Below are 18362 nucleotides of genomic sequence, written 5' to 3'. Positions count from 1 at the left end.
TGGCCAGAGAGGCGGTGGATGCCCCATCCCTGGAAACGTTCAAGACCAGGTTGGATGACGCTCTGAGCAACCTGATCTGGTTGGAGATGTCCCTGCTCCTTGCAGGAGGGTTGGACCAGATGACCTTTGAAGGTCCCTTCCAACCCAAACCATTCCATGATTTAGTAGGCATGGTGGTGTTGGGTTGACGGTTGGACTTGATGATCTTGGAGATCTCTTCAAACCTTAAGATTCTGTGATTCTATGGTACGAGACTATTGCTCAAGTTATTTTTCTCAGTATTTTGGACTGTTTCAGGTAGTTGGCTTGCAATGAGTGTTTTGCATCCAAGATTGACCTCCCATCTCCTAAGTGCTTAGATTTCTGTGTTTATCCAAATCTTGAATAATTTTTGTATGTCTTAATGGCAGAACGGAGCTGAGTTGCCGTCCGTTCGATCTTGGTCATCCCTGACAAACGGTGGTGTTGAAATCCTGGTTTCTAAGAGTTATTTGCATTCCTGTCTCTTACCAGTCAAGTTGCGTCTGATCAGATGTTGCAAGAGTTGTCCTCAGTGAATAAAATCGGACAACTCTGCTGCCTTGGGGTGGTTTCAAAACGTAAATAGTTTCAGAAACATTTCTAGCCCAGCGTAGGCCGAACCTTTCCCTGATTGCTGCCTGGCTGCCTCCGTGTTGCAGCCGTCCCAAATAAACGGCATCTCCAGGTGCCAGTCGCCGTGTTAGAGCCAGAAATTATATCGGCAGCTGTTTATACAAATAATTTTACAGCGAAAATGTCGCATATAATGCCTTGAAAAGCGCTTTTGGGTTAATTTTCAAAGTGCTAAACTTCAGAGTCGGGCATGCAGGGTTAATTTTTTCAAGTCTTCCATTTCCTGACTAAATTTTCCAGTATGTTAGGCTCAACGTGAGCTAAATATAGAAAATAGTAACTTTTAGCAGTCTCCCGTGGAGATATTCCGTTCCCTAAGCACAATATAACCCCGGGGTCACGACGTATTCATACACTGCGATGCAGCGCTGTGAACGGGCCTGCTTTAGAGCGTCGCCTTGGTAAACAAAATTACAATATCCCTTACATTTCTCTCTTATTTTTGTCAGCAAAACATTTTGCAACCTTGCTTTCTTGGGCTCAAGTTGTTGTAGCTGTGCAATTAGGCTGATTGAGCAGATGATTACGTTGGAATCTCTTCTGCTGGTAATCATCTTCCATTCATTTAGGGTCGTTCATCGGAAAATGCTTTCCGAATTGGTAGGGAAAGTTGCGCACGTGAATTTCTTCACGATCCGCAGAAATATAGGTACCTCTGGAGAGGAGCGTGGCAGTTGTTTAACAGCGCTCGACAACAACGAAAAACTGTAGGAAAGTGATAAAATTGGGGTTTTTTTGCTCAATCTGCTGAGGGATGTGATGTAGATGGTGGTTGTTTGATGTTATCTGGAGTAATTCCTGGTAATTCCTTGCCCTGCGCTAAGTTTTCAGAATTTTTACTTCATTCCTTCACGAACCAAACCCCATCCCCAGATACTGTTTGTCGGACCTAAAGGAGCCCCCAACGTAAGAAGGACATGGACTAGTTGGAGGGGGTCCAGAGGAGGCCACGCAGATGCTGAGAGGGCTGGAGCAGCTCTGCGGTGAGGCCAGGCTGAGAGAGCTGGGGCTGTTCAGCCTGGAGAAGAGGAGGCTCCGGGGAGACCTGAGAGCGGCTCCCAGTGCCCAAAGCGGGCTGCAGGAAAGGTGGGGAGAGACTCTTCAGCAGGGCGTGGTGTGACAGGACGAGGGGTGATGGTTTTAAAATAGAGGGAGGTAGATTTAGATTAGATATTAGGAAAAATTTTTTTAGACTGAGGGTGGTGGAACACTGTCCCAGGTTGCCCAGAGAGGCGGTGGATGTCCCATCCCTGGAAACATTCCAGGCCAGATTGGACGGGGCTCTGAGCAACCTGATGTGGTTGGAGATGTCCCTGCTCCTGGCAGGGGGGTTGGACTGGGTGGCCTTTGAAGGTCCCTTCCAACCCAAACCATTCTATGACAGAGCCAAAAAAAAAATCTTATGGAGTTGGTGTTGACTTGGTGCTCCAGCGGCCTCTGCCCATCTCAGCGGACGAGGTCTTTTCCCTGAGCCACTGTCCCAGCAGAGCACTACTGGGTCAGCTGATGCCGTGCCACTTGGGAAGGCTCATTTGACTTAATTGAAAAAAATAATTAGCTTTGGAAGGGTGAGATGGCCACGTTTTGGGCCTTGTCGTGTGGTGTCCTCATAGGAAGAGGACCAGGGTTAGAAAAGAGGCAATTTTGAGAAAAGCAAGCAGTTGTGGAGTTGTATATTCATAAGAGTGTTTCCACTTAATAAATTAAAAAAAGCTTGATTAACAGTGGTGGAAAGTCAATCAGCAGGAGGAGAACGTGCCCGCGTTCTTCTGTACCGCATCGTCCCTCTGCCGCAACTCCAGCCACTTGTGTGCGAAAGCGGCTGTCGGAATTATTCCCGTCACCCGTGGCGAGGGCACAGACGGATGCTGCCATCCCAGTTTAGTTTGTCACTCTTAACGAGCACATCTGGAGAAGGGATTAAAAAAAAAAAAAAAAAAAACCCCGACAGAACAAGGCAAGCTGCTCAAAGAGCTGAAATTCAACTTGCCTTCAAAAGCCTGCTTTGATGACAGGTTTTCCCCGGCACATATGGGCTGACTTTTCCCGCACTGTTGAATGGTTTAAACGTTCCCAGACTGTCGTTGTCTCAAGGAACAAGCTTGACTTTACTGTTTTACCTGTCGTGCCGTGTCTGATGCGGTTTTTTTCTGCCAACAGGTCGCCACGGGGATGGGTCCTACTGGCCGGTGGACACCAACCTGATTGACAGGAGCAGTCTGAACGGTAAATACACGCTCCGTCCAACGGCGCTCCGTAATTAAATTAAGTTTTAGCGCTAACCTCTTGCTTTTCTTCTCTTTGGTGCTTTCTCATTCCAATCTCTCATGGCTTGGAGGCCACCCAACGTGCCCACGGGTTGCATGCTCGCTATTTTTTAGAGAAGAGTTATCCCAACTGTTGAAAGTCCCATCCAACGTGCAAAATATCTGCTGCAAAACAGCCAGGAGATTTAACCAGAAACGTTAACAAAAAGTAGGGTCAGGTCACCATGTATTCTGTTTTGACTTTCTTGAAGCCGATCTCCAAATTACCCATCGAATTTCTAGCTAACGCGGTAGCCCCGAAGGCGTGTCGCTGGATACGATCGTCCCGTCGTAAGAAATGCTCTAGGTATTTCTCAGACCAGAGACATAAACAAAGTAACAACTTAGAAAGAAATATAAAATGCATTTTTCGTTGTTATATTTCAATTTATGCTTTCTGCAGAATACAGAATTTTAAAAATTAATTAATTCTGCCCTAAAAATGGAAAAAAAAGAGAGGAAACCCTGGATTAACAAAAATTAACTGGACCTGATCAGTGCCAGCTGGGGTGTAGATACGCTCTCAATAACTTATTCCTAACTCCATCTTCGTTACCTAATGAAGCATTGTCCTCTCACGTGACTGAACGAAACAACAGACAGGATTTCCCTCAAATGCAGCATCGAGTGAGATTTGAAAGTACAAAATAATTACAAAGCACGTAGCTGATTAACTCACACTGATAATTTTCCTCCGCCGAGACAGGGAGGGAATGCAAAATTTTGCTACTTTTTCCTGTCCTACATAGAATCATGGAATGGTTTGGATTGGAAGGGACCTTCAAAGCCCATCCAGTCCAACCAGACATCTCCAACCACATCAGGTTGCTCAGAGCCTCATCCAACCTGGCCTGGAATGTTTCCAGGGATGGGGCATCCACCGCCTCTCTGGGCAACCTGGGCCAGCGTTCCACCACCCTCAGCGTAAAAAATTTCTTCCTAATATCCAATCTGAGTCTACCTCCATCTATTTTGAAACCGTGACCCCTCGTCCTACCTGCTCAAGTGTTGCGTGGGGAAGCGTAGCGATAAAGGAAGTACGATGTGATGCGAGACTGATAAATCAATCGGGCATTCCGGTTGGCTCACGCGCAAGATACGTATTTCCCTGTAAATACCAAGACGGTACGGGCTATAAAGAAAAAAATCCATAGTCCTTCTATTTCCCTTTTCAGCTGAAAATAGCAAAAATGAGCTGGGAGTTATTGACTCCCAACATGGGGTTATTAACACCTAAAAAGTGAAAAGTCGTTCCCGCTTAAATATTTTCCTCTTTGCCGTGCCACTGAAATGCAGCAAGACATAAATTTCAGCTCTTTATGACACCCATCTGCACCCTCCATCTGGTTTTTCAGTGGAATTGGTGCCACCTGACAGGATTTGTGTCTTTTATTTAACGAGTGACTCCCAAAGAGGGAGGGGAGCCAATCCAGCGCTCACCGTCCCCTCGTTGTCCATCTCCTTTCAGAGCCTCCCATCGGGCAGATGCACCCTCCCCACGGCAGCGTCACCCCCCAGAAGAACAGCAACCTCCTCGTCATCATCATCGTCACCGTCGGCGTCATCACCGTGGCGGTGGTGGCGGTGGTGGCCGTCATCTGCACCAGGCGCTCCTCGGCCCAGCAAAGGAAGTACGTTCTCAAATCGGGGGATGGAGGGGAAAGGCGGTGGTGCTCAGCTTCGAAATAGATGCGGGCAATAGCGTGCGGACCAGACGTGGGTTCTGGGACTGAACTGCATTGTGGGGCTCCATCTTTTGGTTTTGGAGGTGTCACTCGTTGCTGGTGAGTGGACAACGTCCCCCGTTCCACAAGCTTCAGAATAAATTCTCCGAGCCTTGAAAGATAAGTCTGCCCTGCACAGCTCTGAGTTCTTTGTATTGCCAAATGTAATTCAGAATTAATTCCGGTGATTTAAAGGAAAAAAAAATATATTTCCCTGTGCCCGGCGATGTAGCCCTGCTAATGTTTGGGAGGACGTCATCCTCTCCAGATAGTCTCCAAAAGCATCCAGAACTGGTTCTCCAGATAATTCTTATATGTTTGAAAAGAAACCCCAGTATATAGAAAATTACGGGGGGAAAAACAAATCTTTAGGATTCCTCTGAAAGGATATAAAAGGGCCCATGCTTTCAGGAGGGCTGGGGTAGTCGGATGATGAACTGATTTGATAATCTGCTTCCATTGTGAGTCTTAGCACCTGAAAATCAGGCCATCGTCTGAAGGCGACGGAAATTCTTCGGTTGAGTAGAGTTTGGCGAATCAAGGCTAAAGCCCTCTTGAGTTTCGAACAGGGCAAAGGGGAATTACAAGAGAAAGAAGCAGAGAGATTCATCTATCCAGAATTAGGTGTCAAAAATTAAATGTCCAAGTTGGAGTTGATCAACCTTGACCTCCTCTGTAGGCTTCACAGGATCATTCCTCTTGTCCTAAGACGTCGGAAGACTTGCCGTTTGAAGATGCTTATTGTTGTCCATTGATTTAAAAATGTGGGATTTGGATTTCCTGTCTAAATTCTGAATATCTATACTATGAGCAGGTGGATCTCACCCAAGTTGCCCCAAATGAACCGTTTCTGCGCTGAAAATGGGGGGAAAAAAATAGGGCTATAAGAATTAAATAATGCATCTTAAATTTCGCACAACAGGAAAAAAATCTGGATTTCCTCAAAGCGGAGGTTGGCGGTGGGAATGACTTTGTTTCTGACCTGCCTGGAGGGATGCATACCGTGACAAAAAGAGTTTCGATTCAGGCTTTTATTGGCAGCGGGTTCTTCGTTTAAAATCTTGAGGGTAAAGGCCAAGTCTGGTTGGATAATGCGTGTGTCCTTCCCCAGAGCAAAAACTTGCAGGAGCTGGAATAATCTCTTGTAAGCCTTCAGCGGAGGAAAGTCATATTTCTTAAGTTAATTAAAACTTGGCTGAACCAAGCACAATAAAGCATGTTACACAGAACGACCTAGGTAGCTTAGGAGGTATTTTCTGCCCTACCATCTAGGGGAGAATGAAATATCAGCCGTAAAAACCTTCCGATAATTTGATGCCGGTAAAAAAAATAGGGGAGAAAAATGCGAGTGAAGATTCAGGTGCAATAACTTACCCGGTTATGCGTAAAGGGAAGGTGTGGATCCTGCGGTAACGGAGATTCAGAGAATCATAGAAGGATTTGGGTTGGAAGGGACCTTCAAAGCCCACCCAGTCCAACCCCCCTGCAAGGAGCAGGGACATCTCCAACCAGATCAGGTTGCTCAGAGCCCCAGGCAACCTGACCTTGAATGTTTCCAGGGATGGGGCACCAACCACCTCTCTGGGCAACCTGGGACAGTGTTCTACCACCCATCTTAGAGAAGATGAATCCCAGTTGAATCTTAAAATTCGGGAAGATAGCACTTTCTTTATCCCGTGTTCTTTATTCCTGTTCTTTGAAATGCTTTGAAATTTTGGCAGTTAGAAAAGAATTTTTCTGCTTCTTCTGGGAATTTTTTACGGCCTCAAGGTATAACAAAACAATTTGTAGCACGCCAGAACAATCAGCCTATGGACTGTGCACCTTTTTTTTTTTTGCCAGGTTAAGAGTAAAAACAAAAAAAAACCCAGAAAATATTAGCTCATGCATCAGAAGGATAGAACACTGGAACAGGTTGTCCAGAGAGGCGGTGGATGCCCCATCCCTGGAAACATTCAAGGCCGGGTTGGTTGAGGCTCTGAGCAACCTGATGTGGTTGGAGATGGCCCTGCTCCTGGCAGGGGGGTTGGGCTGGATGGCCTTTGAAGGTCCCTTCCAACCCAAACCATTCCATGATAATTAAGGTGAAGTAACGTTCGCATTTATTGTTGAGTGCCTTCAACGTGCTTTGCAAAGAGTAGCAGAGGAGGCTCAGGGCGCGTGCAGGTGGTGGTTACAGCTTACGGGGCCATTGCTTCTGTGTCCTCCTCCATGAAGAGGGACATCTGATCGGACCAGGACGGGGTGGTCCGATCAGATGTCTCGACCCATGGCTTTGTTTTACAGGTAAAAATGTGTTTTGCCCAGGAGAACGGTTTATTTTGGAGGTCTTCAGATGGAGAGGTCTTAAATTGTTGTTAAAAAAATAAACTGGGCTGAGTTGTTATAACCTGAAGCGTTTTCTCCAGAGTAATGTAACCACAAAATGAAGGCAATGAAGAGTCATCTCACTCAGGAGCATTTGAAAAATTAGCATGCGTATAGCAGCTGGGGTCACTGCCCCGGCGGAATTGTGCTGGAAACTCTAGAAACGGACAACAAGAAAGAGTTTCCTCTCCAGCGAGTTGGGTTTTTTTGAAAGTACAGCTTAAGTTCTGCTGTCGTTATTTGAGATTGCGTGACCGTAATAGATCTTTTAAGATAGGTAACGTGTAGGTATAACGCGTTTCTCTGGTGTACCAAAGGTCCTGCCTCCCTCAGAAATTGAGGGGAGATGTCTTTTTGGAAGCCAAACCTCAACTTCTGCGTTGCGGAACCAAAAGATTCCAGGGGAGGATTCGTTTTCATTGATTGTTGATGACCTTTTCCTATGCGCTCCTGAATTCCTTTCAATCACGAGTGACAAAAAAAGCTGAAGTGAAGAAAGTCATTCCTTGTTTAGAACCAAAGTTATGGGCTTTTTTTTTGGAATGAGACAGAAAGAACAACTTTAATTTTTAAATTCAGACGGGTCGTACATTGAGATTTGGATGAAAGTTCTCGTAATTATTCTTCTAGATGTTAATCGAGATGTCTTTATTGCTATTCTTTGAAATGCTCTCATTTTAGATAACTAAATTTTGGCAATTAGAAAAAAAAAAACCATACTAAACCTAGGAAGTAATTATGACCAGAGGCCAACACTTTTATTTCTTGTGGGCTATGAACAAGAAATCTCTGGAACAACCTCAGCGTTGGCGCCTCCACCGCTGACTTTCCAGATCATGTTTTGAAATTAATCTGTTGACCCTTGAAGAGCTTTTAGGGTACCAACCGGTCTACGGGTGGTGGTTTGAGGACTGGGATGTCTCTGCTGAAGTAAAATGTCCTTGCCATCAACTTCTAGGGCCGAGACAGGGCTGTGCCCTGGGTGACATTTGAAATTATGGGATGTGTTCGTGCCTCCTCTTGCAAGCAAAACGTTTGGTGACGCACCTAGACGTGACGTGCATCTCTCGCTTTCTAGAGCGGGCTGAGAAAATGTAGCAGAAGAACAGAAATCGATTCAAACAATTGGAGTTTCTTGAAGTTTAACATTTCCTCAAGCTATTTTGGGGTAAAATAATCCCGTGCCGCCTGCCACGATGCTTCCTGGAGGGCAGTTGTCTGAGCACGCCTACGCAAACAATACGCGCAACGCTAGGCCGAGGGGTGGATTTGGGAAAGAGCCTTCCCATCAGGGGGTGGTTTGGGGGTGGGCCTGCGATGGGCGTAACGAGTCGCTGAGAGGACTGGGTGCCCCTGGAAATCAAGGTTTTCTCTTTCTCTACCTAAAAGTGCACATGAATTAGGAAATATTTGCCTGCAGCTTTTCGTACATCACAAGTATTTCTACTTTTCCACTTGGGACGGGAATATTCTTTTCCTTTCGCAAAGTACTTTAAGATGCACAAAGGGAAAAAAAACAGGGGTAAGAGTATAGGATTTTGCTCAATAATTTGGATTATTACGCAAAAAAAAAAAACCAACCCTAACAATAAGCCAGAAAAATAACTTCTAGACTTATTTAAAAGGATGGATTTCTGATAAGAGTTTCTCTGCGGCTGTAAATGAGGCATTGTGCTCCACATGTAAGGAGCAGATCTTTTCCTCAGAGTAGACAGAGTGTGTATTTTGTTTAATTGTAATAAAAATCCTGCTTTGGTGTATATTTAAAGAAATATAACATGCCTCACATGGTTACGGGAGGTTTAAGATGCGCAGAACACGGCAGAAATGGGCTCAGCAGCTTCCGGTCGCTGTTTTTGATGTAGGTGCTCCTCAAGTTCTACTCTTTCCGAGGTGAAACTGGCCACTTCCCTTCTGTTCCAGGAAGAGTGGTTTTACCCAATTTCTACGTCAACTGGTGGATAAAGTGACCCATCTTACTGACCCCCAAGCCCATCCCCAGGAAGTGTAGGACCACACCAAGATAACTGCTGTCCTTCAAAGGACACAACTGGAGAGGTTCCTTGGAAGACACCAGTGGGGAGACATCACTCTTCTGGTCTTCTGAAGAGGAAAAATGTTCTTCTGTGATGGTTTTGCTCTTTCTTTGCTGCAGGAAACGTGCAACCCACAGCGCTGGTAAAAGGAAGGGCAGCCAGAAAGACCTGAGACCCCCGGATCTGTGGATACACCACGAGGAGATGGAAATGAAGAACATCGAGAAGCCAACAGACACGGACACCGCAGGAAGGGACTCGCCGATGCAGACCTGCCAGGACATCACCCCAGTCAGCCACAGCCAGTCGGAAACGCAACTGGGCAGCAAGAGCACCCCACAGCCCGGTGAGGGGCTCCGGGGGCAGGAGGGACAGGAATTGGCTGGGATTCAGTTGGAGCTTTGGGGAAATTAGAATCGTAGAATGGTTTGGGTTGGAAGGGACCTTAAAGGTCTGCAGCTGGTGACATTTTTTCCACCATGATGACAGGCTGGGGAGAGGCTGGTGGTGCATAGAGGGGGACGGAGAGGGAAACACAGCACGGAAGTTGAAAACATCAACCTTGATGAGTCTTGAGCTCATCGTGAACGCGTTGCTTGCGGGTGACGGAGCCAAATAATTCCAGAATATTGGTTGAGGTTGTAAATAATGGAGGTGACTTTTTCAGATGACTCTGATGATGATCAGAGGGCTGGAGCATCTCTCCTACGAGGATAGGCTGAGGCTGTCCAGCGTGGAGAAGAGGCTCCAGGGAGACCTTAGAGCGGCCTCCCAGTGCCCAAAGGGGGCTGCAGGAAAGGTGGGGAGAGACTCGTCAGCAGGGCCTGGTGTGACAGGACAAGGGGTGATGGTTTCAAAATAGAGGGAGGTAGGTTCAGATTGGATATTAGGAAGAAATTTTTTACGCTGAGGGTGGTGGAGCACTGGCCCAGGTTTCCCAGAGAGGCGGTGGACGCCCCATCCCTGGAAACATTCCAGGCCAGGTTGGCCGGGGCTCTGAGCAACCTGATCCGGTTGGAGATGTCCCTGCTCCTTCAGGGGGGTTGGACTGGGTGGGCTTTGAAGGTCCTTTCCAACCATTCTATGATTCTATGATTGCAATAGACTTGCAGTCGAGCGCGTGGTAGGAAGTCATCCAAGCGTACGAGCCAGTTTATGACAAAAAAAAAAAACTGGGCTAAATATTTTATGTGTAAACACCTTGGACCATGAATAAACACCTTTATGTTTCTTTCTATTCTGTAACGCACAGTTCAGTAATACCGCCCCTGGCTTTTCGCTAGCAATGATGTCTTTGGATGGCCATCAGTAGAAGACTTGGCATTTCAGTGCCGCAGTTCAGAGAGGAGTGATTTGAAAAAAAAAAAAAATTTTTTTTTTTCTTCTTTTTTAAGGAATGTGTGTTTGCGTGGGTGCATCAGAGGTGAATAGTATGAGTTGGGTATTAAGTGTATCTGTATGACGGTATTAAAGTCCGTGGTTTATTAAAATCCATGGTATAAAAATCCGTGCTTTAGTAAAATAGCAAAAGCAACGTAAGTATGAGGTTCATATGAGGCAAAGTATGAAGAGAGAAATACAGCTTTTATTTCGTTGCAGTTCTCTCCGCTGAACATCCAGTTCCAAGCACACTTTCCTTCTGACGAGTGTATCCTCTAGAATTTTTAAATCATTCAAATATCGCACGCTGATGTGACTAGAGCATCCGTGTTTCAATATCTGAACAGAATATTTCTATATATTTCTGTAGCTGCTGAGACAGTTTTATCATAGAATGGTTTGGGTTGGAAGGGACCTTCAAAGGCCATCCAGTCAACCCTGCTGTGAGGAGCAGGGACATCTCCAACCAGGTCAGGTTGCTCACAGCCCCGGCCAACCTGGCCTGGAATGTTTCCAGGGATGGGGCATCCACCACCTCCCTGGGCAACCTGGGCGAGTGCTCTAAAACCCTCATTGTAAAAATTTTTTTCGTGATGTCTAATCTAAATCTACCTCCCTCTATTTTTTTTTTTAATTGGATTGGACATTAGGCAGCGTATCTCAGCTCTCTGATCTAGATAGACGTGTTAGTCATGATCCAAGGCCAAAGAAAGGGAGGATCCAGGAACATCTTTAACTTGATTTCCGTAGAAAAAAAAACAAGATGCACAGGCTGGAAGAGCCACCGTGAATTCCTGGGTCTGGAGTCTGGGCAATCGGTGCATAGGACTTGGTGGCATCTCACAAGGAAGGTCTGAGCAACCTGGTCTGCTTGGAGATGTTCCTGCTCCTTGCAGAGGGGTTGGACTAGATGACCTTTGAAGGTCCCTTCCAACCCAAACTATTCTATGATTCTGTGATGTATTTCAAAGACCAATTCTTGGCTGTCAGGTTTTGTACATACCTGAGTTTCTGCAACCTTTTTCTGATCTTGATACTTGAATTCCAAAATAAGTTTATAACAGGGAGGTTACAAGAAAAATATTGTATTTTTATGAAGTGAATGAGGTTTTTGAGACAATTTCAGAGACAAAGAAAAAGGGGAATTCTAAGAAAATCTATTGGTAGATATAAGATCACGGAATCATAGAATGGTTTGGGTTGGAAGGGACCTTCAAAGGTCATCCAGTCCAACCCCCTGCAAGGAGCAGGGACATCTCCAACCAGATCAGGTTGCTCACAGCCCCGGCCAACCTGGCCTGGGATGTTTCCAGGGATGGGGCACCCACCGCCTCTCTGGGCAACCTGGGCCAGTGCTCCACCACCCTCAGCATGAGAAATGAAGAGATGAGGAGAAACATTCTGTTACCTCGTTTTCAACAGAGCTACCGTGTTGTTTTTCTCTAGGTCCTGAGACGGAAGACGTGGGAAGCAGCATGTCCACGTTGGAGCGCTCGCTCGCTGCCCGCAGAGCCACCCGTGCCAAGCTCATGATCCCCATGGAGTCACAACCAACCAACCCTCGTGAGTACCAGGACCTTCTGCACTCCGCAAGCTGTGCTTGCCCATCAGAAGGTCTCATACGATCTTTCTAGTGGGATCTTGTTAGGCCTCATCAAGCTGAGTAGCATTAGCAATGTTTTCTTCATCTAAAAAAAAAACTGTAAAACAATTTTTAAAAAAATTTAAAAATTAAAAAAAAAAAATTTAAAGCATTGGAAGCTTGCCAGGGCTTCACAAGTTATCAGTGGAAAAACTATGGAGAGAATTAAAAATCAGAGTTCCGTTAGACTGAGCCCAGGTTAGGCCTAAAGAGTCATCGTTTCTGTTTTTACCAGGTGGCTGTTGACGGATAAATCCGTCTGCTTCCCTACCGTAAAATTTTAAAAACGGAGCTAAGAATTCGCTGCCAGAGCAGAAAGCTTTGCGATACGCAGGTGTAAAGTCTGATATTATTACTATTATCGCTACTTAGAATCAGCTGGCTGTTCTATTTTTTTATATTTTAATTGTATTTTTTAAAATTATGCATTTATCTAATTTCTTTTCTATTTTCTTTATTTTTCTTTCTGTCTGTAGTAGTTGCCCACACCACCATATGCTTTTTAAATACAGAGCAGCTCTCTTCTAAACCCAAATAAGTGAGGAGAAAAGATATTTTTAATAGGTATAAACTTTTAGAGCGTTTATTGTTGGACAAATTCCGTAGATGCAGCAAATTTTTCAAAGAAGCAAAGTGCATGAGAGGGATGGGAAGGCTGGAGAGCATTATATAGGTTCTCCCATCCTGGAGAACTTATTAAAATTTCACATCTGAGCAAAAAAAAAAAAAAAGGGGGTAAGTGGGAGCCCACAAGCATCGGCAAGAGAATTTGACATTGAGCAAGGTTGTGGTGGAGGACGAGGCTTTGGGTCTCCACCTTTGCAGCCCTGTGATCAATCTCTTGGTAGCTCTCAGCTTTTAGCTTGAAGTTCTACTTTTGACTCCGTAAAATAGATGAAAAATCCGTGGGAATTGGCACATCTGAGTTATGAAAAGTGAAGATATACTGACAGAAATCCACTTCATCGCAAGATTTCTTTCTAGCTCTGATGGTTAAATGGAAGTACTTCTCTGTAGGTTTGTGGAAGGGCACATCACAAATGTTATATAAAAAAAAAAAAATAGAAGGAACTGGATGAAGGAGAGGAGAGGGAATGACTTACCGTGGCTTTCTTCAGGAAATTACTTCGTAGTAGCTCGTAATGATTCCCTTAATTTGTGTTTGTTGTGGGTGCGGGTCAGCTCATGCTGCTCGACCTCAGTACCCAACCTTTGTGAGGATAAACCACACGTGCCCAGGGAGAGATTGAATTCCAGTTCTTCGCGCCTTGGGCTGGACGTCTCACCACGTTTCAACCTCCACCCTCTTTACGACCTGGAAGGACGTAAACCTACGTCAACCTCCAAGAGCTTTCTCTACCTCAACATCTGGGTTGAGGTAGAGAAAGTTCTTGCACCGCCTGGCCATGCCTTGGGAAATATTCCCATCTCGTAATCACACCGCTCTCCCAATCAGGCAATTTTGCCCTTTTTTTCCACTGTCTTTCCACCTGGCTTGGCCGGGATTTGAAGGACAGCAGCAACCCAAGGAAAATGGATAGATTGAGTTGAAGATGTCCCTGCTCCTTGTGGGGCGGTTGGACTAGATGACCTTTGAAGGTCCCTTCCAACCCAAACCATTCCGTGATTCTAGATTGGAGTGGTGGAAGCAAGATGAGAAGCGAATCCATTGTGATGCCGGTGGGTCAGTAGCGTAGCGTTGGTCAAGTACAAGTCAAGTCAACGTTGTTCTGCAGGTTATAGGTAAAAGCGCTCTTAAACATACTTAGTATTTTTCAACCAAATGATGGATTTTGATAAATGATGTCCTCTTTTCTATTTATTTATATTTTTTTCAGTATCAATCTAATCTACAGCGACAGCACATTACGGTTGTTTGCAAGTAATTCAACTCAGATTTATGAAAGTCTTATTTGTGCAGGCTGAGTTACGCTGAAAGTGTTTCTTTCCCTGGAAAATAGAATTGAGGTTTCGTCAGGTTAGATACTTTAATTAATTTATCTCCGTTTGCCTGATGCTGAAATGAATTGTCGGCGGCGAGCGATGAAATAGATTGAAGAAGCTACGTGATAATTCTGAATTAAAAAAAAAAAAATACATACTGTTAATTTTTAAATACCAAATCTGGAAGTAGTCACGCTCATCGCAATAATCGGTATTTGCGGTCTTGGAGAAGATGTGTGCTCCATGGTGGACCTTTGCTTCCTCAAGGGGAAGGAGCATAAACCAGATAAATTTGATAAGGTTTTAGCGATATCTTTGATGACTCTGAAGCTACTGAAGTAGAGGAGGTCACAAAATACCAGGACTGGGGTACGGAGAGGAGTCTTTACAGAGAAAAATACTTGAGAAAGGCTTTGGATATCACGTCCTGTAATTCCCCTGTTTTCTGTTTGCAGTCTTTACTTACGGAAGATGAAAATAAAATCTGGTTTTTGCGGGGAGTTTTCTTCTGTTTATCCCCCTCTCTACAACTGCAGAAAGTCACCGACAGTTCTTTTTTTTTTTCAGGGAAATACAAACACATCAACTTGGTTGCTTTGGCAGCCTCTGGAGTGCTCAAATATAATTCAGAATATCCGACTTTGTCACGTCTAAGCTGTTCTTGAGTGCTGTTTTGGTTTTTTTTTTTTCTACGTGCCACAGTATATTTTAAATATAGAAGAGTGTTTAGGGAGCTCCATGATTTGATTGGGGAATTTCTGGTTTCCGTGTTCTCGTATATCAACATGAAGTGCAAATCCGTTTGCTGACGGGCTATGACAGAACAGATTTGTTGTCGTATCTACTCGAAATCGCAAAGATCTATTGGAAATGGTTGATGTTCACTTTTCTCCGAAAGCCGTCTGCTTAAAAATGCCCTCGGAGAGCCTTGGCGCCGTCGTCACTTCTTGGACGACCTTGGGCAGGTAGCCCAGTTGGCCACTCTGCGTAAAAAAGTAGGAGCTAGAAGTAATCGCGACGACTGTTTTAAATTTTAGAGCGTTGTTTCTAATTCATGTGTGAAAGATAAGCCAAACCTTGTCATCAATGAGCCAAAAATCTCCGCTTATTGTTTGGCTGGGTAAAACTTTAATGAGAGTTTCCAAGTTTCTCTTAAAAGCCAGAAATAAATTTATTATTTTATAGCGTTATTATCACTCACTCTTCAAGCATCGGCTATTGAAAATAAAGGAGATAACTCATAGGAAAGCCTGAATTTAGCGCGTTGTGATTCCGGTTTCCAAATCGAAGCGTTTCACTCGAATTCAGCTCAAGAAGTCAACTTCAGCTTCAGGCTTTTAGCTCCTGCTTTGCTGGAGCACCTCACCCGTGTTCCTTACAGGCTTGGATGTTCCTGAGTGGGGAACGATGCCCAGAGAGCCTCAGCTGATGGGTAAACATGGTGGCCCTGTGCCGTTGGGGACCTCTGAGGGTGTCGGGGACATTGGTGTGACGCTGGCAGACACGATGGAAGAGTTGCCCACTCCTCCGGAGCAGCGGTTGAGGGCAGCAGGCTCTCCTGAGGCATCAGAAACGGCACTGACCCTCCGCAGATGTTTGGGGTTTTTTTTTTTCATTTTCCAAAAAACGCTCATCGAATCTCTCTGTCCTTCCTCTCTTTTCAGCTGTGGTCAGCGCCATTCCGGTGCCAACGCTAGAAAGTGCCCAGTACCCCGGGATCCTGCCGTCCCCCACCTGCGGATACCCGCACCCGCAGTTCACCCTTCGGCCGGTGCCCTTCCCGACCCTCTCGGTGGACAGGACCTTTGGAGCAGGAAGAAGTCAGTACAATGGTTTTCTTCTACTTTTTGTCCTTAAAAGCGCTTGGAAATCGGTTGCTTTCTGTCAGCGGGATGTATAAGCTCTACCCAAGTTAAGTTGTGCTGCCGTGCTTTTCGGGAGCCCGTCTGGCAACAGCAATGTTTCCGGTTGCAATTTCCAATTTGTGTTGAACACCTTCACTGCCTCTCTAATCTGATCCTGTTTTCTGCCGCTCTGTCAATCATTTCGCTGCGCTTTGATTTCCTTTTGCTTTATTCATAAGGACGTTCCCTAAAAAAATGCCGGCTTTGGGAGCTCTTCTCCCAAAGAGGAGGCTGCGGGGAGACCTTAGAGCGGCCTTCCAGTGCCTGAAGGGGGCCTACAGGAAAGATGAGGAGAAACTCATCAGCAGGGCCTGGTGTGATAGGACGAGGAGTAGTGGTTTCAAAATAGAGGGAGGTAGATTTAGATTAGATATTAGGAATGTTATTTTTTACGCTGAGGGTGGTGGAGCACTGGCCCAGGTTGTCCAGAGAGGCGGTGGATGCCCCATCCCTGGAAACATTCCAGGCCGGGTTGGATGAGGCTCTGAGCAACCTGATGTGGTTGGAGATGTCCCTGCTCCTTGCAGGGGGGTTGGACTGGGTGGCCTTTGAAGGTGCCTTCCAACCCAAACTGTTCCATGATTCTTTGATTCTTCGTCCCAAGGCGGAATCTAGTCGCATCGCTCATTAAAATAATCTGTGGTAGCACTTACACGACCTCTCCACCCAGCGTCTTCCCAGGCTTAGCTGCCCTCGCCGCTAGAAATATTTCTTTGAAATCTAATTTAATAAAATTTAAGCCAGTTGTTTCGATTCTAGTGGGCATCGAGAACGGTTTATTTTCTTCCGTATTTACCGTTCCTTGTACACGTGTAGTTTCAATACCGTTCCCTCACGTATCTCTTCTCTTGAGCATGCTCGATGTTGCTCCCCTGCGGTAATAAATTTGTGCTTCGCGTGTTCCCGGAACTATTCTTCACCTTATCGCGATCCGCGAGCCCCCGGCCTCACCTTCACGACTTTCTTGTCAGCCTCCGCCGCGCCGGCAGCCATCTGTTCTTTGTTCGAGCCTAGGGAGCGTGCTCTGGCATGTTAATTAGAGTTGGAGGCCTTGTGTTTTCTTCTCATTCTCCCTCAACTCTACGGCATCTCAAGGCTGAGTTATTGACAGATTAACGTCAATCTGTTACACGTAATTTTTTTTTCACATCACAGAGAGGCCGTGCTGCTGGTCCACGGGGAATTCATCTTGAAACGCCGGATTTTTTCCTCTTCTTTCAGTCAGTTCAGACGGGTCTTTGGGGAGCGGTGATTGAAATCTGGTGGTGGGATTGGAGGTAAAAGGTTCAGGTGTCCTAATCATCATCCCGATGCCATTCCCCGTCTTTTCAGTGTGGTCGCCGAGGTGCTTTCAAAGCTAGACAGCTGTTTCCTCTGGAGGGCCTCGCTGGCATAATGAAGTTTTGATTTGCTGCTTAAATTAATACCAAATCCAACGCAAATGCGATGCAAAGAAACAAAGTAGATTCAATTTCTTGCTTGGCATACATTAAATGTTGGGGGAAAAAAAATAAAATTACAGTATCCCCTATAGCCGAAAGAAGAAGAATTTGAAAACTGAATTTTTTTGTTCAGCTGTCATCATCTCAGCTTGCTCATAAATGACCTCAGATCCAAAATCCAGCTGTGAAAGTGAAGGATTTTTCCCTACTTCCGCTGATGCCTCGGGGATGCAGGCACCTCAACTGGGAAATACCATACAAGGCGCTGGCTGGGACACGATTGACCTGATGGGCCCTCAAAAAGCTCAAGCAGTGAAGATTTCAGATAATTTAGGCAATTTCCCGTTATAATCCGAAAGCGGTGGACATAACCTCGTTTGGATAACGACTTTTTCAGATTATTGAGGTCTGGGTCGTGAAGACTGTGCGGTGTTTCAAAAATCATCTAAGCCAGTTACAATGTGCAGTGAGAACCTTTTATAGCCATCGCTGATGTGCTCTCTGGTGAAGGCTCTTGACTTCCAAAGCTCCCAGATCATAGAATCACAGAATCTTTAAGGTTGGAAGAGACCTCCAAGATCATCAAGTCCAACCATCAACCCAACACCACCACGCCCACTAAACCGTGTCCTGCGGTGCCACATCCACACGTTCTTTGAGCACCTTCAGGGATGGTGACTCCACCACTGCCCTGGGCAGCCTGTTCCAGTGCCTGGCCACTCTTTCAGTAAAGAAGTTTTTCCTCATGTCCAACCCAAACCTCCCGTGCCACAACTTGAGGCCATTTTCTCTTGTCCTGTCACAAGTTATTTGGGAGGAGAGACCAACACCCACCTCCCGTCAATCTCCAGCGCGTCCTCCTGAAAAGCAGGTAGAGATGCTACGTAAAGCTGTTTTACCCCTGAATGAAAAATTCACTCGACGCTTGCCCAATCGCAGCCGTGTCTGACAAAGAAACACCCG

At 45.6% G+C, this 18362-nt stretch overlaps 1 protein-coding gene across 2 annotated transcripts in view; it reads left to right on the top strand.

Annotated features, from left to right (window-relative positions):
* LOC104485672 (netrin receptor DCC-like) overlaps positions 1-18362 on the top strand; it is a 368885-nt gene that overhangs the window by 337974 nt on the left and 12549 nt on the right. For both annotated transcript variants that reach the window (XM_086769575.1, XM_086769574.1), the window contains exons 22-26: positions 2815-2880; positions 4429-4591; positions 9207-9433; positions 11914-12030; positions 15718-15873. In XM_086769575.1, coding sequence (XP_086625701.1) covers positions 2815-2880; positions 4429-4591; positions 9207-9433; positions 11914-12030; positions 15718-15873 — 729 coding nt within the window. The remainder of the gene's footprint in view (positions 1-2814; positions 2881-4428; positions 4592-9206; positions 9434-11913; positions 12031-15717; positions 15874-18362) is intronic.

The sequence above is a fragment of the Chlamydotis macqueenii genome, chromosome W (assembly GCF_036417535.1).
Source record: "Chlamydotis macqueenii isolate bChlMac1 chromosome W, bChlMac1.mat, whole genome shotgun sequence".
NCBI classification, from domain to species: Eukaryota; Metazoa; Chordata; class Aves; order Otidiformes; family Otididae; genus Chlamydotis; species Chlamydotis macqueenii.
The sequence above is the reverse complement of the archived record's forward strand: the minus strand, read 5'-3'. Positions and strand labels throughout refer to the sequence as shown.